At 41.0% G+C, this 20,777-nt stretch overlaps 1 protein-coding gene across 2 annotated transcripts in view; it reads left to right on the top strand.

Moving 5' to 3' along the window:
• The window catches only part of sh3d19 (SH3 domain containing 19), a 205,649-nt gene that overhangs the window by 146,850 nt on the left and 38,022 nt on the right, over window positions 1-20,777 (top strand). For both annotated transcript variants that reach the window (XM_078541262.1, XM_078541261.1), the window contains exons 10-15: window positions 2,021-2,061; window positions 4,651-4,909; window positions 7,791-7,859; window positions 8,426-8,566; window positions 14,327-14,399; window positions 16,915-17,045. In XM_078541262.1, coding sequence (XP_078397388.1) covers window positions 2,021-2,061; window positions 4,651-4,909; window positions 7,791-7,859; window positions 8,426-8,566; window positions 14,327-14,399; window positions 16,915-17,045 — 714 coding nt within the window. The remainder of the gene's footprint in view (window positions 1-2,020; window positions 2,062-4,650; window positions 4,910-7,790; window positions 7,860-8,425; window positions 8,567-14,326; window positions 14,400-16,914; window positions 17,046-20,777) is intronic.

The following is a 20,777-nucleotide window of genomic DNA, read 5'->3' as shown; positions in this document are numbered from 1 at the left end:
ACATACCACTGTACTGCGTGACCTTTGGGCTTCAAATACAAATTTCCAACCTCTACTCAAACTATGAAACAAGGTTTTTCACTCTGACTAGCCTGACTTCACTACTGGTGCCTCAGCCTTGTCATTCTTCGTGACCCAGCGTTCCTGACTTAACTGGGAGTGCAGCTTGCTCAGCATGAGTCAGAGAATGAAGGACCTAATATGTTACCAGTGCTCTCCGTGGAAGACCTCTAAGTCAGTCCTCATGGGTCATTGTAATCATCTACACCTTTGCCAAAAAACTCAAGTTGCTCTGATGACAAAGTGATCTTGAGCACAAAGTAATGAATTTGGAAATCAAGAGACAAAGATAAGATAGCACAAAATGGACTCTAGGCTAAAGGGAGTTAGATAATCTGCTACCTATGGTTGCAGAGAAACCACTCAATTTGTCAGAGTAAAATGATCAGCTAGAAAACTTCTTGCATGCATCCACAAGCAGAACGTCTAATAGAGTCATAACCCCACATGGCAGCGATTCGGCCATGTACTATATAAATGCAAATTGTTGTTATACAACCACATTCCTGCCCAATATTGACCATAACATACTAGACAAATCCAATCTGGACACACTGGGTGTAATTTCAACTTCACTGCCTGGGCATGACTCTTTAGAGAACCTGCCTGATTCTTGTTCCATTCGCATTCATTTCAATGTAATGACAATCGGGTTCTATAAAGGGCTGGCGATGCAGCCCACTTTTCAATATTTGAGGGAGCTGCCCCTCAAGTTTTGGTTGCATTTCAGTCCCACGTAGATCTTTGGCCAACCGGAGTGGTGGGGCCTGGGCAGATCGGAGGACCTCTTCGTTGGTCTGCTCCTGGGCCTGGCCAAGATGGCCTTAAACAGGTCCAGGCAGGGAGTGGTTCAGCCCAACTGCCTCTCTTCCGCAGTTACGTCCTTTCCTGAGTTGCCCTGGAAAGGAAACATGCTGCGTCCATCAGTACGCTTGAGGCCTTCTGCAACCTGTGGGCACCACATGGGCTGAAGTGCATCATCAACACTCAGAATATTGTTTTAATTTGATAAGTTTCCTTTGTAGTTTTTTGTTTTGTTAATAATAATTTGAAAGTTCCCTTTTAAAGGGGTTGGTCATTTGTTTATTTGTCGCCATTAATTCTCAAAAGAGTATAAAAGGCTGGCAATCCACTCATCAAGGTTACTGCCAGGCAGTGAAGTTGAAAATGCCCCCATAATTCCCAGATTAGTTCACTCAGACTAAACAAGTTTTGTTTGGCAGTATCCATCAAGGAACAAAACCAAATGGCTACTTGGGTTCCATCTTTGCAATGGTACTAAATTGCGCTTACCTTGGAAGCTGAGAAGGCATTTAATCCCTAAAATAGAATTTTTTCTCTCCATGCTTGAATGATGTTTGATGATGATTCAAAAAGGGATTAGAATACTCTGTTTATACCCTACTGCACTGCAGGAACTCACCAAACCTCCTTAGACAGCACCTTCCAAACCCACCACTGCCATCTTGAAGGACAAGGGCAGCAGATACATGAGAAAACCACCATCTGGAAGTTCTCCTCCAAGCCACTCACTATCCTTACTTGAAAAAATATTGAAGTTCCTTCACTGTCGCTGGGTCAAAATCCTGGAACTCCCTTCCGAACAGCACTGTGGGTGTACCTACACCACATGGACTGCAGTGATTCAAGAAGGCAGCTCACCACCACCTTCTCAAAGGCAATTAGGGACGGACAATAAATGCTGGCCTAGCCAACAACACCCACATAGCATAAATGAATTTAAAAAACCTTCCACAATAGATGCATCCTATTTGCACTCCTCTGCCCAACCCCTTCAACTTGGACTACATGGCACATTTTCATCCATATTTTTTGCCTTGGCCATAGAACCATTGGCAACAACCATAAGGGCAAATTCAGATTTCTGTTAAATTACTGAACATTTATGGTTGTTTATCTCTTGTTATTTATGTTTTTTTCTTTATTTTCACTTTTTCAGGATCTTTGTGATGTGCCCCGACCAGTTGCAAGCCAGCCTTTGTAAGTATTTGTGGTTCTGAAGCAGATTATAGTGCAAAATGCAACAAACTACTTTTGACCTCCCTAAAAATGAGCCTGCACACTTCATGGAAATTATGCACAGCCATTTACCTTGGCAGCCTGCAGAGACCAACTGATGAAAATAAGAAGTAGAAAGGGAAGCTATAAATGTGAAATCTGAAACAAAATAGAAAATACACAGCAGGCCAGTCAGCATGTGTGCAGAAGAAGCATGGACCACCATTCAGGCAGGGCCCTTATTGAGTTCTGACAAAGTGTCCAGCTCAAAACTTTAACATGCTTGTTCTGGGCCTGTGCTCTGAGTAATACACTGATGTGTTCAAATATGAAGGCCCAGATTTTCACTCCCGGGTCGGATGCGCAGAGATGGGAGAATTCCTCTCCGTCATAGCAAAAATCTGGGCTGAAAAGTCTAATCTGATTTTTGCTTACAATAAGGTATCATACATGTTCACTCCCACAGAAGGATTCAACACTTGGTCAAAACTGTTTGAGTGAATGCCCAGTGTGTTACTGTTTGCTAACGTGGAAAGCAAATACTCAACATACATCAGGTCAGGCCACAACTGTGGAGAGAAAAATGCATAGTTAAGATTACAGGCCAATGCCTTCCCATTAGAACTGGAAGATGTTAAATGTGTGACCTAACCTAGATATCCCCCCACACACGTCAAGTTATCGTGAAGTATTTTCTGTATCCCACATCACAAGTTGCAAGTATTTTTAACAAGTCAGTCATATTCTAGTATATTTGTCCATGAAACTCTGAAGTCAACAGTTATTGAATTCTCAGTCCAAATCTTTCCGTATAATGGAAGTTCTATGATTGTGTTTAAGTAATGATGATGGATTCCATTTGTCCAGTGAGTTTAATCCGGTAGGTAGCTGTGATATACAGATCAGAAAGATTTCATGCTGATCTATGCTATGTTTGCTGATCCCAACTAGTTGAATGGGTGCAGTGTAAGTATGGAAACCAAACCAAACCTACCATTAATAAGCCCTACCTCCAGTTTAACTGTGGTGGGTTTGGGGTCAAATGAGTAACCCGCTACGGAATATTTCCTATATGGTAAGAGATTAGAAAGTGTAACTCTTTCGAGTTATCAACAGATCACATGTAACTCTTTCGAGTACATTCACAGTTCTTGGTTTCCGGGAGTGGGACATGAACCCACAACCCTCCGATTCAAAGGTGAGGGTGCTACGGAGAGGCACATAGGAGATTTTAATATGCAAATGAGGCTGCCTTCTTTAGCCTTTTGCTGCTATTTAAATTCAACAGCTGCAGCCAAGGTTTCATGAGACTGAGACAACCTGATAGCTGAAGGAAGTCGGAAGCTGCCAGATCCAGCAGGTTGCTCCCATCCTGCAATACCTCCCCCTGCCTTGCACAGTCTCATTCCCGCTACCCTGCATGAACCGCCAACCCCCGCCCTGTGCCACTTGCCCCCATGCCACATGCCTCCCTGACCCACCTCTCCCCTGCCCAGTGCCACCCACCTTTCCCCTGCCCCATGCCACCAACTTCTCCCTGCCCTATGCCACCCACTTCCCTCCCCCAACCCATCTCTCTTCTCTCTCTCTCCCCCCCCCCACCTGACCCAACCCGCCTCTCTCTCCTCCCCCCCCCCCCCCCCCCCCCCCCAACATTGTCCTGGCTTCGCTCACCCGCTCCGTGATATCCCTCCACCCCATGAGCCCCACCCTCAGTTCTCTCATTACCCCTCCCCCCCCCCTCACACACCACCTCATGTTCCCCCTCCATACTTGCCTGTCCCTCCCTCCCCCACCATCTTTTTCCCCAGTCCCTCTATCCCCACTACCTTCGGGGTGCATGGTACACGCATGCTGCAGCAAGAAATCAACCACTTTAGGAGAGGTGAATAATCTGGTGTGTTCCACCATTCTCAGCTATATTTGTTGTGCAAATGTAAGACTTAAATTCTCCCCTTCAAATCCACCAGTGCCTCTGTACTGAATTGCAGTCTCCTTCCTGAATTTATTTACATCCATTTATTTGTATCCAAATTTTAAACTAGAAACTAACTCAGAACTTGTGAATTTTTACAATATAGTACATGCACTATATGAACAATGATGTGATCCTACCATCCAGCAATAGTATTTAAATAACAGGGAAGTTAATTAACAAACGATGCATTTTGCAGGATTTTCCTAAATCACTTTGACAAATTGACATTTTGATTTGTCATTTAAATTTTCTGTAGATATAGGGGCCTGATTTTGATTTTCAAAGTTACCCACATGCAGAGTTAAAATTGAGCTCTTGATCAATATTCAAAAAATATACAGTTTTTACCAGCTATGATTAATGGTCATTGTTCTCAAAACTGTTTATAGAATTTTATGTTGGTGTTTTTAATGGAAAATTTGAGTTGATTTGAGCAACATCTCAGTGAAATGAGAGACATAATTCTGATGAACATTCAGCTTTATATAGAACTTTGTTAACAAAAATTACAATTGGGTTCCAGGTAGTATAACTTCAGTCAGCTGCTAGGCATTCCTTTCAGACCATGTGACTGCAGCTTATTCATATTCCAGGACAGTTCCAGGCAAAGTCCCACCTGCACGTCCTCCCCCGGCTAAAGGTGGTCCAGCTCGGCCCCCTCCACCAAAGATTTCTGCTTCAGCAACCCAACTCCGCCATTCTTCATCTGAACTGGGAATAAACAACACTGCAGGAAAAAGCAGCCCACGTGCCCAAAGCAAGAACCGACCAAAAAGTCAAGTGTTTCAGAAAAAACGACCTGAACTTCCACCTCGACCAGCTCCTGGACACCCACTCTACAATAAGTACATGGTAATCAAAAGGCAGGGACATTGGTCAGTTTTAAAAATGTCAGCAGCCTGGAAGTGCAGAATGAAGTTCTTTCTTTTTCCAAAAGTTCTTCCTTTATGTCATTTTCTCTCATGAAGGTTCTGGTACAATTCCAAAATATAGACACAGCCTCAAAAGGGAATGTTGGAGATTAGTTGACCAAGGGGGTAATTACAGGCCAGGTTGGTCCTGCCCAATGTCTACATACATCAACTGGATAGTGATTAGGAACATGAATCCTGTCTTTTTTCCCTCCTCACTAGGCTGAGGCCCATGGAGTTACACCTACTATCTCTAGCTGATATCAACCCACTCAGCACAGACCATGAATTGAAACTATTACAGTGCTGATTTAAAGCTGGGAACAATTGCAATTGAGACTAAATAAAGCTTTGTGTCTATATATTTGTTTAGATTGTAGGTGTTGGTTTGTTTCTTTAAAAAAATAGACTTTGCAATGTCCACTTTGCAATATTTTTATTTTTAAAATGGTAAATTAGAAAAAGTATCATTTCCTCGAAGACCCAGCACTACTTGTCTTCTTGTAATTGAAATTAATGGTGTTTTTAAATTGACTTTCTTGTTCATCCCCATTTTCTCTGTGCCATTCTTTGCCTTAAAGAGCAGTAGGCCTCTTTGCAAGTGGCAGAGATCAAACATTGCACTGTGTCCCCCTTCCTATCCTCTTAAAAAAACATAGTGGCAAACCAATGAAGTTCCAGATTCCTTCCCACCCTTCCTGAGATTATTATGCTGTCAAAATAAATTAGTTCCTGGTTGCCTTCATGACTGGTGATCTGAAATCAGCCCCCTGGATATTATATGTGTTGTTTGGATGACTTGTCCTCTGACATTTATTCATTTATTTGACTTCCTCGCATATGGAAGCACTTCACAATCAGTCCAACTAAGTTGATGAACTTGACAGACAGGGAATCCACAACTGTACTATCAGGTTGCCATAAGGCCTTTGCTGGAAATAGATTATGTGCTTTTTGAAATTAATTTTAGGGTAACATTACAAAAGTTCTACTATTAAAAGGAAGTGGGGAAATGAGTGATGCTGGAAGGTCATATGTATTGCACATTCCAGGTTGCCCTGAGAATGAGGATCCTTTTCTTGAACCACTGTAGTCTTTGGTTGCCCAGTGGTGAACATGTAGCCAAGTGTATTCAAGTATGAAAGCCTGCACAACTAAACAAGATTTTAATTTAACTCAATTTTGACTTTGGATAATGTGTAGAATAGACAATACAATTCAGCCACCTGCTATACATCCCTTCAGATTTTTCATTTCCATGAATGAAAATCAGCAGAGATGTATAGCAGGCGGCTGAGTCAATATTGCCTGTTTTATACTATTACCCAGTTAAAATTACCCCGCTTCCTTTCAATACTATAATTTTTGTAATGTTATCCGAAATTTAATTTCAAGAATCATTGCTACATGTTCCAGAAATGCGGAACAACCAGAAAACACTGAATCTAATTGTAAAATTGTAAGATGAAAAATGTTAGAAATGCACACTGAGCAGCTGAAAGGTGATCCTTAGTTTTTCATACTAACCGATCTGTTGTGCAGTTCTAGCACATTGTTCATATTTCAGGTTTGCACTTTTTAATCTGAATCCATTTGGGACTTGGTGTTATCTTCTGTCTTTATGGTATTGTGCTTGTAAAATTGACATCTTGATATTTCAGTGTGAGTTTATTCAAACAGGAATTTGCAAAATGTTCACGAGTCCTCTTCCTAATAAATAAATTACATTGCCCTGGGTGATACATGTTTAATAATGAAGGTAGCAACTCCAAACCAGCTGAAGATAGAATGTATCTTTGATCTTAAAATCCAATCATGGAGGGTCTGGGGGAAGAGATTTCCCGTTTAATATGTGTGGCAAAATTAGAAACACATAGTGCATACCTGAATTTATGATTTTGCTGCAAGAAGCAACATTGTACTTGTGTGGATTAAGCTGCATACTAATTATGTGGTTGTAGGAAAAAGTATGCAGTTTGCTGTCTTGTCTGAGCCTTTGTGATGAGAAGGTTTTATTATACTGGGTTTATGAGTCTCACCTTTGACCCAGTGACAGCATTCTCACTTCTGAATCCAAAGTTGTGGGTTAAAGCCCTACTCTCGGACTTGACCCCATAATCTACGTCAGAGCCTCCTAAAATATGGATAGGGTTGCGAAAAGAAATTTTGGGGTCATGAGCTCTGAGGCAGCAATGGCTGCCACAGAGTTCCGAACGAGTGTTAACGGCTGCGAGGCCCCTTTTTAAATCCTTTTTTTAAATGGTGGGTGTGGTCTAATTGACTGATCTTTGAAGCTTGAATCCTACTCCAAAAAAGCCAGTGAAAGTCAGGTAGGTACTCATTTAAAAACCTTGCAGCTCAAATAGCACTCCCATTCTCACTGCTCTCAACTACCCCAACCCCCTGCTCTCAACTCTTCATTCCCCCTCCCCAACTCTCAAAGCTCTATCCGTCCATCCACCTATCATTCATATCAGGCCCCATCAACCCCCTCAGGTGGATATAAATGATCCTATAGCACTATTCAACCAACATCACCAAACACTGCACAATTGGTCATTCGTCTCACTGCTGTGTTTACCTACAAAACAGTTTAAACGCTTCAAAATAAATCATTGGCTTTGGGGATATTCTGAAGACTTGGGAGGTGGATATTTGCAGTTAGGTTGCAGATCAGCCATGATGTCACTCAATGGCAGAACAGATTCAAGGGGCTAGGTGGCCTACTCCTGTTCCAATGCAGCTACAATCCTATGAGTGGATGTTTTTTCTTCCTTTTTCTAACCCTCAGCTTTGTAATTTTCAAAACAATGTATTTCCAGCTGCCTGTGCCTCATGGAATTGCCAAATGTGATGTCAACTCCAGGGTCCCAGGAGAACTGTCATTCCAGGTGAGATGGATCTCCGTTTGGACATTCTATATTGTACAGAGGTGTTGGAAGCAAGGACACTATTACTCTGAATCAATCGTGAGCACACATGTAGCAACACCTTGAGATTCTTCATCTAATTTAAATTTTGCAAAAACAATGACTGTATGGGAAATGCTAAGATTAGGGGTTCTAATGATTCCTCCATTTGGCGCTCCTACAGAACACAATTGCTTCAAGTAACAAAGCAATTGAAATTTTGTTGGTGATGGGGAAACTATTCAGAGTCGCACAACCTTTTGAGGAAGAGTTTGAAAAAACCTAGACCAGTAATGGACTAATTCCAAATGATGTTTTTTTTTTCTCTGCCTTTGCTTTTTTTGTAATTGCCTAAGACAAACTTGTTTTGGTGTCATTGTAAAGAATAGGTTGCATTGATATATTTTTGACTTGTGGCTATCCAGTAGAAGAGCAGATTGTGGACTGGAATAAGATGGGAGATCATGAAAAGGGGGAAAGTAGCTCAGTAAAATGTAAACTAATAATAAATTTGCATTTTTATGTTTTTTTTCTCGCTGCCTCAATAGCGAGGTGAAGTCCTGATTCTCCAGCAGCAGATTGACCAGTCTTTACAGTGCCAAAAGGGGTTTGATACTGGAAAAGTTCCTTCATCTCATTTGAAGATAATCACTCCACTTGATGAGGAAGTGGTGAAAGGGACCAACAAGGTTAGTGTGGACAATGTATTTGCAGTTCGAACTAGTGTAAACAAAATGGTGCAGTTGGCATAGCCATGTCAAATTCAGTTTTAAAATACTATGAATAGCAATGGAAAGTATGCTATTTGCACCCAATTTTTCAAGGTAATTCATTATTCTAATTATAATTAGCCATAGCTGTAGATGAGGTTGTGTGCAGGGAGCACGAGTGGTAGGAATGTAATGTTTTGTGTAAGTGGAATTTAAAGGGATCAGATATTTAAAGGGGAATGTCACAACGGGCTTTGGAAAAGCTCAAAAGGCATTTCAATTCATTAACAGCCTTTGCCAAGATTTATAGTGAGGAGAATAAGAAGTAATGAGCCAAAATGAAGAGGGAGGAAACCCATGATGCAGACAAGAGTCTGAATGGACAGATCAGCCCCTGTTTGATGGATTTGTTGTAAATGGTGCTGCATAAAGTAATTTTGAGAAGGGTTGTCCTCTGTGCCATTCCATGCCATCATCCCCATTAGTCTATAATTGCAGCATGCCTAGAAGAAGGTATTGCCAAGTTCCAATCTAAAACTGATCATTACTACCATTAGGTATTCCAGCTCTATGCAGCATGGTAGCTACAAGTGTCTTTGCAGCAGGAAGATACAACTCTGCAGCTGATGTGTTGAATCCTGTAAGTTTTCCATAGCTTGGTGGATGCAGCCATTCAGGCTGCTGGCCAACTTACATTGAACACTGCTGTAGACCAGGGAATTACTGCAGTTTGTGGGCTGGGTATGGATAGAAAACGCTGCAGATTTCATTGTCATGTTTGGATCTCTTCAGATCACTTGTGTGTGGCTTATTTTGCCTGGCTCCACAAATATTGGATGTATTTACAAATCTATGGGGTGTTGTTCTGTGCTATTGTGCCTGGCTGTTCAACTAGGTTTTCCAATTAAAACAATGATTCATTGCCAAATCATCAATTTGATGGGTTTCAGAGGCATACCAGTTGTGTCAATGTGATTTATTTGCTCTATAACATGATATTCATGTTGATTTATATTGATACTGTTATGACCGATGAGGACACGTGTCACAACTCAACCTTTCTTTCCCACTCCTTGATTGATTATAACCGAGTTTTTTGTAATTTATAAGGATAAAGGTATTAATTCAGTGTCTGCCCTTAACCGTTTACATGCTGATTGCAAAGGACTGAATCTGACAGGCTTTCTTGAGTTTAAACGCAAAGGGGTTAGTCTTTAAAGAGCTAAAAACCCACCCAGGTAAAGATATAAAGACTTTTAAAAAGGTAAACCCACATCCTGATCTTTGCAACACACACACACACACACACACACACGTGTGAAATTACAGGTTATACGGCGGGAAGATACTTTTTGACCAAATTAAAATTCAGTGTTAAAAGATTTTTAAAAAAATAGAGTTCACTGTTTGAATCCTTCATTGGTATTCATGGCTGAGGCAGATTTTTCCAATAGTGGTGTTGAAGTCAATGTAAACTGCAATTTCTGGAGACAGTCTTTTTTTTAAAAACATGATCCAAAACATAATCAAAAAACATTTTCCAAAAGTTGCTGATATTGCACCTGATGTTCCTTTCAATGGAAATTCTCTATTTCTGTGATGGATTCCAAATTCTAACAGAGATAGGGTCTTGAACTTGAGAGGGAAGGGAGAGAGAGATGGTGTTACTGTTCCATTGGCAGATTTCTACTAGACATTTTAACAGCTTAGGTGTTGTAATAAAAGATGGTTCAAAATGGCTATTCTGGTCACATGACCTCTCTCCCCATGATGATTTCAGAAGGTAATTGATTAGCTTATATTTGGCAGAATGTGCTATTGTTTTATGGCCTAGGTGATTAGTTTCTTTATCCCTTCTGAATGGACCATTCTTCCCTGTGATGAGCTAGGAAGAACACCTATATAGTCATTGTCCTGGTAGACTTCATGTCACTACCTGAAAGGTAGCTTTGTAGAAATTCAAATGGTGAGAACCAGTACAGCCTCAGTTCATCCTTGAAGTAATTCTTATCATCAGCAGGTGTGAAATTCCATAGGAGGTTGCCTTGGCATGTCTTAATTGTAATCCACATTGGAAATTTCCATAAACTGGCCAACTTGTAATACCAGATGTGCCAGGTGACCTGTGGCAACCATCTTAAGTCAGTGTCTTTGCTTGCTTTTTTACAAGTCTTTTTAAAACGGTTCAAACCGATGAAATTAAAGATTAATATCACACATGCACACATCACATCATTATGACAATACAGCAAGTAATTTGGTACAAAATTCTAATTTAACACAATTGATCAAATAAAGGGGAGAAGGACCAGCCCACAGGCCAGTCATTTTAATGTTTGTGGTATAGAAACTTCTAGAAATAATAAACAAAGAGAAAATTAACAGCCACTTAGACAAACATGAATTAATAACGGAGATCCAGCATGGGTATATTATGGGCAAATTCTGTTTGACTAACTTTATTGAGATTTTTATTGATGATGTATATATAGACTTCCAAAAGATGTTTGACAAAGTACCACATGATAGACTTGTTATGAAAATTTAAATCCAGGGATAAAAGGAGCAGTAGCAAAATAGATTGGTTAAGGGATGGAAATAAATTTTAAAATAATAGAAATAGATGGGAAAAGAAAAATATATTTTTAAAAATTTTTTTAAATTATAAACTATTGGAAAAAGGGGGATCGGAAAGGGGGTGGGGATGGAGGAGAGAGTTCATGATCTGAAGTTGTTGAACTCCATGTTAAGCCCAGAAGGCTGCAAAGTGCCTAATCGGAAGATGAGGTGCTGTTCCTCCAGTTTGCGTTGAGCTTCACTGGAACATTGCAGCAGGCCATATGGGCATGAGAGCAGGGTGGTATTTTGAAATGGCAAGTGACAGAGAGGTCTGGGTCATGCTTGCGGACAGACCGAAGGTGTTCCGCAAAGCGGTCATCCAGTCTGCGTTTGGTCTCTCCAATGTAGAGGAGACCGCATTGGGAGCAACGAATGCAGTAGACTAAATTGAGGGAAGTGCAAGTGAAGTGCTGCTTCTCTTGAAAGGAGTGTTTGGGTCCTTGGATGGTGAAGAGGGGGTAAGTAAAGAGGCAGGTGTTACACCTTCTGCGGTTGCATGGGAAGGTGCCATGGGAGGGGGTTGAAGTGTAGGGGGTGATGGAGGAGTGGACCAGGGTGCCCCGGAGGGAACGGTCTCTATGGAATGCTGATGGGGTGGGGGGGTGAAGGGATTTGGTGGTGGCATCATGATGGAATTGGTGGAAATGGCAGAGGATGATCCTTTGAATGCGGAGGCTGGTGGGGTGATAAGTGAGGACAAGGGGGACCCTATCATGGTTCTGGGAGGGAGAGGAAGGTGTGAGGACGGATGCGCAGGAGACGGGCCGGACACGGTTGAGGGCCCTGTCAACCACCATGGGTGGTCCATCCATTGTTTTATCTCCACCTTTTAGCCTATTTTGATCCCTTCCCCCCACCCCACCCCCACGAGGGCTTTCTGTCACTTGCTCGTCCTGCTTTCCACCCTTAATGTCACTATTATCACATTCCTTAGCTAATATCACCACCGTCAACACCCCTTTGTCCTTTTGTCTATGGCATCTTTAGCAATCTCTCCTTTGCCTCCACCTATCACTGGCCCTCTATCCAGCTCTACCTGTCCCACCCCCCTCAAACAGCTTATATTTCACCTCATTTCTATTTTTCCTTAGTTCTGATGAAGAGTCATATGGATTCGAAATGTTGACAGTATTTTGAAATTTGCTGATGACATGAAACTCGAAAGTGTAGGAAACAGTTAGGAAGCTAGTGATATACTTTGAGAGGACGTAGGCAAGCTGGTGAAATGGGTAAACATGCAGATGAAATTCAGCCTAAAAGGTGCCAAGTGACCCATTTTGTTAGGAAGACTGAGGAGAGGCAATACTTGTTATAATAATTGCTTGTTATGATAAGGTAGGTGGCTTTTGCTAAGCTGACCAAATTCACAATGGAAACTTGGCCATGCTATCAGAACGGTTTTGCACTTTGTATTTATTACGAGAAGATTTGACACTGAATTCAGAAGTGGTGAGTCCACTAACACCTTTTGAGATTTTAAAAATTAAATTAGAACATTTAACAAAAGAAACAAACTAAAACACATGCACAAGATTACATTTACACCATTAGTTAATATTATAACAAATCCCAAAATACCTAATTAACCTGACTCCCAACTATCCACTCCCTTTAAGGCAACAGTCCAAAAATAGATTTTAAATTTAGATAGGCAATCCAGCAAGGTTACCACAGGCACCCACTCCACAGTGGAATTCCAAAGGTTTTTAACACAACTTTGATTACTGGAGTAGCAGACTTCTACAAAGTGGCTAGGTTTGTTTCCCCAAGTCTGTTTCACATGGTGTATCTTTTAGATCTTACACAGCCACCCCCTCACAGCCTACCACCCTTCTTTAAATATATTTCTCTCTCTTTAATCTGTAAATCTCATTGTTCCCATATGTCTTTGGAATTTACTTTTCCCATAATATAAAAATCTTTCATGCTGTCAATTTGGCCTTTTCCTTTTGGGAAAAATAAACATCATAACCTTGCCCTATTGATCCAATCAGTTGTAAAAGTTTATCATGTTTCTTTAAAAACCAAACACCTCTCCACTTATCCTAAAATGCAAATTTCATTCACCCCTATCTACTGACTTTACCCTAGCTCACTCATTAGCATTTCAAATACCCTTTTTACACCTAACTCTTGATAATTTCAAACCTTGCAGTCTATCCGGCTCCAATTAAATCAGCCACCCATATATACAACCCTACCTTACAATATCCCACAATACTATTATGAAAAGTATGATAGTTTTGTGACACGGTATAATTTTAAAGGGGGTGCAAGAACAGAGAGACCTGGGGGTGTTTGTACACAAATCTTTGAAGGACAGATTAACAAATCATATGGGATCCTGCACTTTATAATTTGAGGCATAAGAGTACAAAAGCCAGGAAGTTATGCTGAACTTATATAAATCATTAGTTTGGCCCCGGCTGATATATTGTGTCCAATTCTGTGCACCACACTTTAGGAAGGAAGTGAAGGTTTTGGAGAGTGTATATAAGAGATTCATTAGAATTGTTCCAGGGATGAGAGATTACAATTACATGGATAGACTGGAGAAGCTGAGGTTGTTTTCCTTAGAGCAGAGAAGACTAAAGGGCAATTTGGTAGAGCTGTTTAAAATCATTAAGGATTTAGATAGAGCAAATAGAAATTGCTTTCAGTGGCTGAAGGGTTGTTAACGAGAGGGCACAGATTTAAGATGATTGCAAAAGAACCGGAGGTGACATGAGGAGAAAATTTTAAGCACAACTAGTGGTTAGGATTTAGAGATTTGGAATGCACAGTCTGATAGGGCGGTGGATGCAGGTTCAATAACAACCTGAAAAAAGGAATTGGATAAGTAATTTAAGCAGAAAGAATTGCAGGAATATGAGGAAAGAGTGAGGGAATGGGATGAACTGGATTACTCTTCAAAAGTGTTGACACAGATTTACTGCTATGATGTACAATGCTATGATTCTATTAAGCTTCTTAGATCATGTGCTTCTGAGTTACATCATTTTTGTTATTGTAATAATTTGGTTTTGATTTCTTTGTATTTGGTATTTTTTTCTTATCTTCACATTTGAACACACATTGGTCACAAATTTCCATTTTCTTTGTCCCATGTTGTTTTTTTAGAAACCCTTCACTTCTGAACAGCTTGGAGAAAACAGTGCTGCCCATGCTATTGTGCTGCATGACTTCACAGCAGGTATGGGACTCTGCAGTGCTGGGAAAGGGAAAATCCAGTACTTCCATCAAAATGTTTTATCTAACTATCATTCACTGCTCAGTAATACATCTTTCATTATTTTGACCCTGGCATTAAAAATAAGCTGTTAAATAAAAGCCTGCTTCATATATTTGTTCTTATGTTGATAAATTCTCCTGTATACTTTTAAAGTTGATGTGATTGTGTAGGGAGGGAATAAGTTTCAGTGATTGGTTTAATAACACAGTCAGGGAAATTTTATGGAGGCCGCAAGAGTGGGAAATGTGGCACGCGGTGGGATGTGAAATCAATAAAGTCAGCAGTGTGCTTGCAGTATGTTGAGCCTCATGACAGCCCATGGAGGGTTCATACTTGTAATATATTTGCATGCCATGAACACCCATTAGCATAAAAGTTTTAAAATTACATTCTTGTGAAACTTGTGGCACCCGGTTCACATTTGTTTGAAGGTAACGTGTGCCAGTCAGCTTTTGTTGTAAGCAGTTTTCCGTGATTAATTCTATGGCACGAGGGAGGGGAGCAGGAGAATGACAGCTTGCATGGAGGCTTGGGACCGGCAAGCTTGAGTCAGTGGTTCGGGGTAGGGGGAAGTGTGTGTGGATTGGGTCAGGGGCATGGACCTGTGGAAGAAAGATCCAGGAGAGGATAGAGAGTAGGTTGAGGGCATGGAGTAGTGAAGTGGGAAGGGCTTGGCATCCTGGGTGTGGTTGTGGGAGGCTGGGTTGGTGGGAACAGTCAGTCAAGGTAAGAAAAGAGGGGACAATAGGACGATGTCAGTACTGTCCAAATGTGTGTCCACCTCAGGGTGTTGGTTGACGGAGTCCTTGCAGGCTTTGAGTTCACCTACAACATTTCAGTTATCCCAGCTTAGAGTGATCTTGGACAATCTCTTTTAAATGCATAGAAGGGAGAGTCAGCTAAGCCTGCAAGTTCAGCCATGTCCCACAGAGTAGTGAATACAACACTGGACACTAACATGAACATTCAATAAAAAGTGAACAATAAAATGCAACATTGTTTCTTTCACAATTAAGTAAATGTCCTTCACTCCCCTATAACCATTAATGCATGTCAACCATGAGGTGTGTCAGTACATTTAGCTTTCTGATTAAGCTAGTCTCAACAAATAATGATGCACACATGAATAAAGTGAAACCAATGTAATGTGAAATATTTACACGTGAAATTAAGTCTTGAAAAACACCTGTGCCACCTTTGTGCCCTCAAATCTTATGTTAATAGCAATGCAGTTAGATAGGAAAGTTTTGGCCATGTTGCACAGCCTCCCTGTTTGACCAGGAGGCTCTTTTATAGCCCACCCGTCGCTGCAGCATTGTCAGCTGATGGCAGGTTTCACCACTGAAAAGCTTCCCCAGCTGCTGAATCGCATGTGTTTTCCATGCACGCTGCTGGCACTTAAAACTTTAACTGCAATCGCAGGGGAAACAGGAAAATGCAAGAGAGCAGAAGTGGCGCACACTTCCAGTTCCTCCATCAGGAATGGCACACTGTTGACTAAATCCTCCCCAGTATGTGGCACAGGGAAAGAGCCTTTATATGACTCAGCTGAATGAGAACTTCACTAATAAAACTACAGGCTAATTATTCTCAACGTGACCCCATCAGTCAAGGAACAGACGATTGCTTGTGGGCAGGGGAACGCATCAATTTTCAGGTTTGAACATTTTTGGAGTTTTGTGTGTATTTGTAGTCAGAATAAAAGAGGATCGTAAATGAGATTTGCTATTTAACTTGCTATTAAGATTGTATTTCTGGAGTTCATCCTTATGACTTTCAGCATATAATAACAGCTGGTAAGAGCCAGAGTGAACAACTGACCTACATTTCCCTTGTTTTGCGAGTGAGCTCTGGATTGTCTGCAATCACTGTGGTTTTGATGGTCGAGCAGTGATGTGAAGCATTGACCTGCACCATACACCTCTTAAGTGATTTCTAGTGATGCCACAAAAGCATCTCCTTTAGTTTTCTGCTGCTTATTTCCTGCTCCAGTGGAGGGGGGTACTTGGCCTTCAGCTTTACTCGAGGGGCAGTATTGGCTCGGGGGATCACCCATTTATATACTGATGTTGCTCTATGAACCAGTAGGTATACTTTTTAAAAAATCTGTACACTGCTACTTTCCGGTTAGGAATTTACATTCTGACCCAGTGTTGTTTTACCCTTTCTTTTCCTCTCCACTTGCCTGTTGTCAGTTTAAGGGGGGAATGTTACATTCATGATCGCTCACAATTAAGTTCAGATCCAAACTTTAATTTCAATTTAAGCTAATTGTAGATTAATGGGAACTCAGCTTTGTATATAAAGTAAACTAAATGTACCTATACGAATGCATAATCAAAAATGATATCTATGTGTAATGGGTGTCAAACTGTCAGTTATTCTTTTTAGTATGACAGTGTTTGATGTAAGCTGGAGGTGGTTACATGGCTCCTTGAGGAAGCAATGATCAGACCAGTTATTTCGTTTTTTCCAGATCAAAATGATGAACTGAATCTAAAGTCAGGAGATACCGTGTACTTGCTGGAGAAACTGGACAAAGATTGGTTTAGTGGGAAATGCAAGGGGCATACTGGGATTTTTCCTGCCAACTTTGTCAAAGTTATTGTAAGTTGTTGGTTAATATTTTCCTCAATTAAAAATACTAGTCTTAATTTAGTACCAAAAGTTTGGGCAAGTTTTTTTTGGGTTTTTTGATAAAACTACTTCTTTGATTTCTCTTCCTTGGCTTTTGATCCCTTCCTGGTTTTCATTTCCTGATCTGAAGCCGATGAGTCATACCAAAACATTATTCTATGTGCAGCTGTTGCTCTCTACATCTCCTACCATCTTCTCAAATTATATTTTCATGCGTGAGAACAGAAAATATGAGGAGTTTTTCCAGCTAAGAGGAGTGGGTTTGTGTGCTCAGGGGAGTTAAATCCCCTGATTTAACTGGATTTTTTCAGATTCTGAGGCCATTAGAAAACTCCATTGGATCTGACGGGAAACTAATTAAAGGAATTAAAATGGCAATTAAGAGCTTATTTAACCCTGGATTTACTGGGGACCTGTTTCCAGATCTGTCAGCAACTCATCAGGGTCACTGAGGTGAGTGTACAGTTGGAAGAGCTTCTTCATTGAAACTTGACAGGCTGGGAAGCCTTTAATCAGTAAAACTGAAGAGCTCCAGTCATGGACAGGTGAGAGGCTGCTGTTCAAAGCACTCCTTTTCTGAGAATTCTATTATTGCTTGACAGGTGGTTGCTAACTTCTTGGAAGGCACTTCACTCACCTTTAGCAGCACTTCCCTACTGTTAGCCCTCACCATGGCAATGGGAGCAGTACCACCTTGCCCTTTTAAGAGTGGCAAAAGCGGAAGCAGCAGCACCATTGCCAGCAGCACAACTAGCTGCCTTCTCCTCAGCCTCATACTCCTTTGAAAAGCAGAGGGATTGGACAATATCCTTGTGGGGAGGTTCGCTAGTCTGGTTGCGAAGGGTTTAACCTAAATTAGCAAGAGTTGGGCACCAGAATAAAGAAGTGGAACAAAGGTTAAGGTGCATGAAGGAGTGGGAGTGTTGAATAGTACTAGAGAAGGAAGTAATACCATGTTAGATGGAGCTGATTTAAGAAGGACTAAAAGAATACAAAGACATATTTAGAATGCACGCATGTAAACAGTGTGATGAATAAGGTTGGTGAATTCCAAGTGCAAATAGCCGAGTGGGAATATGACGTAGTGGCAATAATGGAAGGCGGAGTTTGGTGACTTTCCATTGCAGAAGCTGCACTACCCACACATGCAGTTGCAGTGTCTGTGACATCAAAGCTGGTGACATCCAAGACAGCTGCAAACTCAGCCAAAACAAAGAGGGAACGGGGGGGTGAGCAGTTCCTGGGTTCACCCAGGTTGGAAAGTGTACTGTAAGTGGAAAACTCCAGTTCTGGGAACTCTCAGGGAACAAGTGTAAATGGAGGAGAACTTGGGGACTGCAGCTCAGGAGGGGGCTAGTGAGGGCTTGGAAGAGGGGACAGGTGAGAGGCAGCAGAATGAGTGGGGCAGCAGTGGAAAGCTGCAAGCAATGTGTAATGACACAACATGCAGGCACAGAGAAGCACTGGTAAACAGGCACACACCAATGAAGTCAGCAGTGGGAGAAACTACATGTGCAGTGGCAGACACAGTGTGCATAATGTAGGAAGAATATAATTTTTTCCAATATTGCTTTGGGATACTGTGAAGCAGGCTTGTGGGGGTGTGTTGTGTGCGCGTGTGACTAATTTAGGGGGTATGTTGTGTGTGTGTGCGCGTGTGACTAATTTAATTAGACTGAAGACAGTCAGACTGCAAAGTTTGAATCATCAAATGGTTAGGCTTAATGCAGTTATTTTGAAGTGGAAATGGGTGAGCTAAGGTGGGATACTAGTAGATACAGCATGAATGGGAATTTGCATTAGGAGGTAAATGACGAGTGAATTTTTAGCTATTTAATTTCAAAAAGAGAGATAAAGGGAAGTTTTATAATTGGCAAAGATCATAAATAAATAAAGATATCAAGTTTATTTTTCCTGAAAGTGGTGGTCATAAAGACAACATGAAATATTTTTAGATTCTGGGAAAGGCAATTTTCAAAAGACAGTTAAGAACGATAGATAAAGATGAAAGGAAAGATTGAAAGCTGTATGAGGTGTGTGTGGCCATGTGATCTTGAAGGCAGACCTGTGAAGGAAGCAACTTCTAGCCACCCCAGAGAAATGTCTAGGTGTTCCAGAAAGCAAGGTTTTGTTACAAGCCTTGGATTTCCATTGTCAAGTAAAAGGGAGAGAGGGGCTTGTGAAAAACCTCCCTTATAGCCAAAGTGGGTGCCTTACGGTAATAATACTGGATGTTCTATAGATTAAGAATCTGTAGGGGCTGTTGCCTGGAAAAGGGTGTTTATTTGAGAGTCTGGCTAAGTAGAAATCTTTCGGGAAATGTTATAAAACTAAATTTAACTGTCTAACTGTAATCTTGTGTTTGTTTTCTTTTAAAATCCCTAAAAGTGATAGTGGAATCTTTACTTCTGACTTCAGTGCACGTGCCTTCTCATAATAAATACAAATTGCAAAACTGTTGTGATAGTCTGACCAAGTTTCTTTTTGGGATTTGGTCAGTCCAGCAAATACCACCTGCCATAACATAATGCGCAAATGTGGTCGATCGACGTCAGGAATTACAATAACAGAAATGTGGCTTAAAGATGGTGAGAACTGGGCACTTTATACTCACAGATGAAAATTCTTTCAGAAAAGATAGGGAAGGCAAAAGGGAGATGGTGTGCTGGTACTGATTAGGGAAGACATTGTAGTCTTGGAAAGAGAGTTTGTCTTAGAGGAAGCAGGGACAGAATCCATTTGGTTAGAGTTGAGAAGCAAGAAAGATATGATCTTACTACAGGAGGTATTCTATAGGTCTCCAAATAATGATAGAGAGAGTTAAAGGAGCAAATCTGCAGGGAAATCAGAGATTTGTCAGAGCTGTAGAATAATATTGGGAACTTTAATTACTCAAATATCAAATGGGATAATGTTAGAATAAAGGAAAAGGAATGGGGAGGAATTTCTGAAATGTGCTCAGGAGAGCTTCCTTGACCAGTATATTCTTGGTCCAACAAGGGTGGAGGCATTGCAGGATCTGGTGCTGGGGTATGAGGTGGGCCAAATGAACCAAGTCTGTTTGGGAGAACACCTGGGTAAGAGTGATCATCATATCATAAGATTTAGATTTGTAATGGAAAAGAGCAAGGAACAATCTAAAGTAGAAATTTCAAATTGGAAGAGGGCTACTTTCAATGGGATGAGAGGGGATCTAGCCAGGGTAAAATGGAACTGAAGTTTGACAGGAAAAACTAACGGAATATTGAATGATCTTTAAGGAAGAGGTGTTTCAGATACAGGAAAGGTACATTCTAACAAGAGGGAAAGACAGGGGAACCAAAGCCAGGAGGACTCCATAGATGATGAGCATGATAGGAAATATGATGAAGCAAAAAAAGAGGATGTATGATACGTGTCACGTGAATTCTTCAAGTGTGAACCTGACCAAATACAATTAGTTGATAGGGGAAGTGAGGAGAAAAATAAGACTGGCAAAGGGAGACTATGGAAATAGAATGGTAGTTAATATAAAAGGGAACCCAAAAATCTTCTACCGGCATATTAATAGTAAGTGAATGGTAAGAGGTGAAGTGGATCCTATTATGGTCAAAGAAGGTGGCATATGTTTCGAGGCAAAGGACAAAGCTACATTGAGTAATGAGTACTTTGTATCGGTGTTTAGCCGAAGAGGATGTTGACAAAACAACAGAAAATCAGAGA

Source organism: Cetorhinus maximus, chromosome 1, assembly GCF_964194155.1.
Source record: "Cetorhinus maximus chromosome 1, sCetMax3.hap1.1, whole genome shotgun sequence".
In the NCBI taxonomy this organism is placed as follows: Eukaryota; Metazoa; Chordata; class Chondrichthyes; order Lamniformes; family Cetorhinidae; genus Cetorhinus; species Cetorhinus maximus.
Note: the sequence above shows the minus strand (reverse complement) of the source record. Positions and strands in the feature narration are given on the sequence as shown.